This window comes from Engraulis encrasicolus, chromosome 5 (assembly GCF_034702125.1).
Source record: "Engraulis encrasicolus isolate BLACKSEA-1 chromosome 5, IST_EnEncr_1.0, whole genome shotgun sequence".
NCBI classification, from domain to species: Eukaryota; Metazoa; Chordata; class Actinopteri; order Clupeiformes; family Engraulidae; genus Engraulis; species Engraulis encrasicolus.
The window spans coordinates 29,093,825-29,099,824 of record NC_085861.1 but is presented as its reverse complement, the minus strand read 5'-3'; the positions used below and the strand labels follow the sequence as shown (position 1 = coordinate 29,099,824).

The window sequence follows — 6,000 nt, the reverse complement described above, 5'->3', positions numbered from 1 at the left end:
CCTCACCTCTCAAACACAAAAGTATGTCTGGCAATAGTGGGTAAAGGTAAGACACTAGGCAACTTTTTGAGCAACATTTTTGGGAAACAAAACCGCAAGATTGGGCGGTTCATCAATACAAGACCTTGATCAAGAGAACTTAAAATCAGCAGTGGACAATCAGTTTGTTGCCAGGCAACCTCACTCAAAAAGTTGACCTGTGCATCATCACTTGGGGTATAACAAACATTGGGGACCCCCTCGACAACGAGATATCTTCTCAAGGGGCTATCCCCCCTAAACAAATAAATGGAAATAAGAGTCACTGTAACTGTTTGTGGATGACTGATCAGAGTTTGTCTCTTTAAGTATATCTGAGTGTCTGGCCATAAGTGAGTGCAATTGAGTGTCTGGTGTATGTGTGTGTGTGTGTGAGTGTGTGTAAGCCAAAGTGTTTGAGACAGTCGTAATTAAACAGAAGGTGGTACTCACATGTGTGAGACAATAAAAAAATGTAAGCCTCACTATTACTGCTGCTGTGTCCACGTCTGTCAGCGTCTGATCCACAATATATACTGAAATTACTCACACTGGTTGGCATTCACCCACATCCAGCTTATGTACAAAATACACGTCTACAAGGGCCAGAAAAAAAAAAACATAGTCCAGTCATTTGAACAGACTTGCTACCCTCACCTTTCAAACTCGAAGTATAAAAAACTAAACCATTTAAAGAGAGAAAACGTCATACAACTCCACTTAAAGACGCGCGTCCGATCACATGTGTGTGGACATGAGCCTGTTCCGGACACCATTAACTCTTGCGGACCAAGACTCATCGCCAATCTTCATTATCACCTTCTGTATGATCTCGAACATGTACCCGAGTCCTTTTGGGTAGTGGATGTTGAGACCATAAAGCAGTCCCATCAGCAATGAAAACGCGTGAGGCATATCACTTAAAGATGCGTGTCCGATCACATGCGTGTGGACATGAGCCTGTTCCGGACACTATTAACTCTTGCGGAGCAAGACTCTGCACCAATCTTCATTATCACCTTCTGTATGACCTCAAACATGTACCTGAGTCCTTTTGGGTAGTGGATGTTGAGACCATAAAGCAGACCCATCAGCAATGAAAACGCGTGAGGCACATCTTTGAGGTTTCGGAGAACGACATCCTCCTCCAGTGCAAGTGCGACATCGATCACCTCCTTGGGGAGAGGGCGCTGTTCATTCTCTGTAAGGATGAGGATTCCCACGTCCATTCCCTTGACCGCTTCACTCTCCTCATTTGGCTGGTGACAGAGCAAAGAAATAGGAACAACATAGCCAATCAGCATTAATTCCTCAGGAAATTGACATTCAAGATGCATACGGATACATAAAACGCATTTCAATATATAAATATTTGATGAAAAACAATTGTTAAAGGCGTATGCCACTATTTTGGGGCTTAATACAGTTAAAATCGTTGGCTGGGGTTTATAAAGGTGGTAAAGTGTCTTATTTTTCATGTTAAGTGTTGTCGTGCTTTAAGACAAGTTAAAAGAGGGAATATGTCGCTAAGCTAGTGAAAGTCAATGGATCCTTGTAGCATTGTAGCATGCTACACGGATCCATTGACTTTCATTAGCTTAGCGACATAGTCCCTCTTTTAACTTGTCTTAAAGCAAGACAACGGCTTACATGAAAAATAAGACACTTTACCACCTTTATAAACCCCAGCCAACGATTTTAACTGTATTAAGCCCCAAAATAGTGGCATACCCCTTTAAGGAAGAAAGGAATACAGAGTATGCAAATGTTTTCCCTTTTACTTAAGACGTCTCTGATAAATCATGTACCTTTGCACCAACAAATGAGTGGTGAGCCTTCACTACTTTACTTAGCAATTTGAAGCTATACCCAAAACCTTGTCTAAATCAAATGCTTGTCATTTTTCAATTGGTTTAAAGATTTCACTCAGGAGTGTATAATTAACACATTCTATAACTACAAGTCATTGCTTCAATTGGATGGGAAAAAAAAAAAAATCAGCAAGTGATAATTTCTCATGTACCTTACAGATTTTGAAGAAATTGGAAGGGTCCTCCTTCATAAAATAGGGCAGGGCAAGGAGAACAACGGCTCTCTTCTGTTGATTTGAGTTCTGTACAAAACAATAGGAATCCAAACCAGAAAGGAAATCAGTGCTACACAAGCAGTGTCAAAAGCAAAAGTTAATTTGTCATGCAAGTACAACGCTAGCACATGGCATTACATAACTGTTACACCATTTTACCACATGAGATAGACAGACTGTGTTGTTAATGAAAAACACTAAAACTTAAGGACCCTCCACAAACTTGATCAAACCACTGCAGAGTTTGCTGATCGTAAGACAAGTGCACAGGGTCTACTGGTTATTCATATTTTGAAAGTGTGGAGTCACCTTGAATTTTGATGTTTTCTATTGAAATACACAAGTCAAATAGCAAATATATTGCAAAAGGAGGGTAGCTTAAGGCAGTGTTTACCAATCTTTTTTTTGTCCTGCGTACCCCCTTAATTTCGTCACATGAGGAGTATACCTCTCATTCATGCTCTATATCTGTTCCTCTATCTCAGTGCGACTTTGCTCCAAATATTTTTTATCATTACATTTTTCTACATACCCCTGTAGTGTGCTTGCGTACCCCTTGTGGTACACGTACCCCTGGTTGGGAAACACTGGCTTAAGGCAACACATTTTGTATGTAGGATTAAACAGAAAATGTGTTTTGAATTGTAGAAAGGTGATTACAATCTTTTTATTAATAGCAGTGATTATAGTCATGGTGTATTCGTGTATTATAACACAACTTTGACCTAGTAGGACTTCATGGATATACTGTACATGAGAAATCAGAACCCAAAAACACTGAGTGCAGTAATAAAAGCCAAAGGTGCCGCTACAAAGTAGAATATGAAGGGTGTGTAGATCTACTAGATATGAACTACCAGGAAAAGACATATTTAGATGCTTAACTTACTGTACTAGGGTCAGAACAGTAAAATATCAGTTCTAGTTCTTTAGCCAATACTCATGGAAAGATCAAATTAGGGAAGATTTACGAGGTAAAATAAATAGTTACCGGTCTAAGCTTAATAGTAAGCTAGGCAGCCAATATGTCTTAACTGGTAATTCAAAAAGCCGATATGGAGAATAATCTACCTTTGATGACAACACAACTCTGTTGAATGAATAGACTTGGCCTAAAAAGACTGACAGTCAATAGGCCTTATGCCAGGAATTACTTACATCATCATCAAGAGAGGCGAGGATAGCCGGAAGTTCCTTCACTGTCTGCCTCTGTCTGTAAACACGCAGAAATCTTGGGACCAACTCATCCAGGCCATCAAAAAATGACTGCTTCAGGTTCTTGGAGACAATCCGTCTGAATTCTGCTTCAATCTGCATTAAGGCCAAGAACAGACAAAGACAAGAGAGCCCAACTTATGCATTTTCTAGTAGGTTACATGACAGACCTAAGCAGTGATCTCTTGAAAGTACAGGATGAAGATGTTTAATCCATTCTTATTCAGTATATTAGAGATTAGTGCTTCAGGGTCATGGACCCCACAGGAAGGGACTAAACTTTGGTGCTCAATATTAACATACCTTATTAAAAAAGGATACATGTACTACAATTTCACTTCAATAGTAATGCATTAAGAACATATGGCACCTACCTGCCGCTCAGTGAACAACGCTGGCCATCTGGTTTTGAGATCTTTGACCAAAGGCTCCTCTCTGATGACCTCCTTCCTCCTCAGTGAAAAGGTGCTGTCCATAAGGGCATCGACTTTCTTCCAGTCCACATTCTTTTTCTTCATTTCACTCTGTAAATCGTTTCGGTCTTGTTCAAGCATTTCCATGGTTCTATTCTGAGGGTGTTCTGGCAGAAAATTCACCTCGGACCTCATGGCTTTCTGTGGTCTCTTGGAATCCCCGGAGGCTGACCGTTTGTGCACAGAAAGTTCCACTGACCCAGCAATGCGTAACTGCTGCCTGAAATTCCCCATTTTGAAGGATATGCTGTATTTCCAGGCATACCACCCACATGTTGAGCCAGGTTCTTTTAGGCAAGGAAATTTTTCCACCAAAGCTTTGGCAACAATGGCACAATCTCCAGGGCTAGGGTGGGTCTTTATTTCAAACAGCGCCTCTGCCAATGTATCGAGGATGGCACTGGACATAGATTTAGACACTTCCAAAAGAGAGCCATCTCTGAAATATGCCTCATTGCCACGCTGTAGTCTCAACTCCATGTCTGTTGGGAACTTTGGAATGATGAAAGGGTCTGGTAGATATCCACTGCGTTTGGGAGTTGATTCTCCAGAGGAGGTTGATGGCAAGCTAGCAGTGTCGAGTGTGGAATCAGAAAGCTGATCATCATTGGAGGTGTCCTGGACATTTGAAGACTCTTGGATATGCTTCTGGAAAACCTTCAATGTAGTCGTGTCTCCTGTCAGGTCAGACATGCTTGTCAGATTACATAATTCATTGCCGAAGCTTGGGTCTTCAAATTGCACTATCAGCGTTCCATCCAAACTTAGTTCTCTCTTCAGTATATCGATGAATGCATCAAGCGTGTCCGGAAGGCTTTCGATGTGGAGTCTTCTTATGTCATCTGGTGCAATGATCACACGAAACCGCATAGTTCCTAGTCATGACAGAAAGAGAGAAAACATAAAAGGCCAAGTTAAGCATGCATGTAGGGTGCTACACTTTTATATCTGAACAAAGTTATAGGCAGTTTCTTTTCTTTCTTTTCTTTTTTTAAAGCGAACGTAGTAACAGGGACAAGAGAGACCAATTTTTTTTATTTTTAGAAAAACACTGAAATAGGCCATTCAAAATCTTGTGTTTTGACATTCCCTGTACAGTTCACTTCGTTTCCATAATAGTGCTATTCTACGAGTTGATCCCTACAAGGTATTATATACAAAAACAAAAGGAATGGCAAAACACAACAATGTAACCCCAGGTCAATCATACTTCTGTGATATCAACCCATACATTTAGAAATATATGACTACTGTTGTGCAAATTTAACCATCGATAGAAAGTGGAGGTAATAACCAACAGATGACGCACAGAAAATTAGAAACACTATTTTGTTTACAATATGACGCTTACAGCCACCCGCTCGAACAGGCGCGAAAGTAGACTTTCAGAACCATTTCCTAACACATTTCCATAACGCAGTTATGGACGCAATCTTATTACATGCACGCCAACTTTGCTTGCAGACAAAGCAGTGTTTAGTCCAGCCACACGGACAACCTCGGAAGGGCAGTTCTAGTGCCACATTAAAGTAGAGCCCTAAACTAGCGACAGTCGTACAACTAGGCAGCCAGGAGCCCCGTTTCCAAAAATACTATTTGTTAACCAGCTAGCTTATCTAGCCAATGGTCAAATGCATTGCAACAAGTTGCTAATTTACTTAGAAAACATGCTGTGAGGAAACACCTGCTAGTAACAAAGGAACGGTCCTCATATCAAACGAACACAGTTCAACCCATTCGTGAAGTACAATATTACAGATCATAGATATGTTTTGCCAACCAACTCGGCTCATTTTAAAGTTAACATAAGCTTACCATGTTGCTCACACGGTTCCTTACCTAACTACTCGGTCTACTTGCTAGCTAATGTGCACACAGAGAGGGAGGGGGTGGGATAGCAAATTCTTACCGCGATGTCCTTCACATCCGAACATATCTGATTTAACCCTTCACTGAATGCAACACAAAACCAAAAAACGAAGACAAGGTACTAAAGAAATACTCGGACACTCTGCTCTTCCGAAAAATCCTTCGAAATCTCTGTTCACTTCAGAGGCAAGTGCAAGCATTCCCTCCACCAACCATCATGCTTCCAACGTATTCCCTTTGTTCGTTCTCCTCTTCCCTCCAGAGTGCCCCGGATGTAGCTAACTGAACCTCAAATCCCGACCGGACAACAACAACATCACATCCACATGTTGGCCAATT

The 6,000-nt window shown here is 41.0% G+C and overlaps 1 protein-coding gene across 1 annotated transcript; it reads right to left on the bottom strand.

Moving 5' to 3' along the window:
- Positions 1-603: 603 nt before the first annotated feature.
- Positions 604-4,713, bottom strand: LOC134448459 (uncharacterized). Its single transcript, XM_063198129.1, has 4 exons — positions 3,694-4,713; positions 3,263-3,415; positions 2,042-2,131; positions 604-1,277 (listed from the first exon to the last, which is right to left on the bottom strand). Exons 1-4 carry the CDS (start codon positions 4,660-4,662, stop codon positions 957-959), a joined length of 1,533 nt encoding a protein of 510 aa, XP_063054199.1. The 5' UTR covers positions 4,663-4,713; the 3' UTR covers positions 604-956.
- Positions 4,714-6,000: the final 1,287 nt, after the last annotated feature.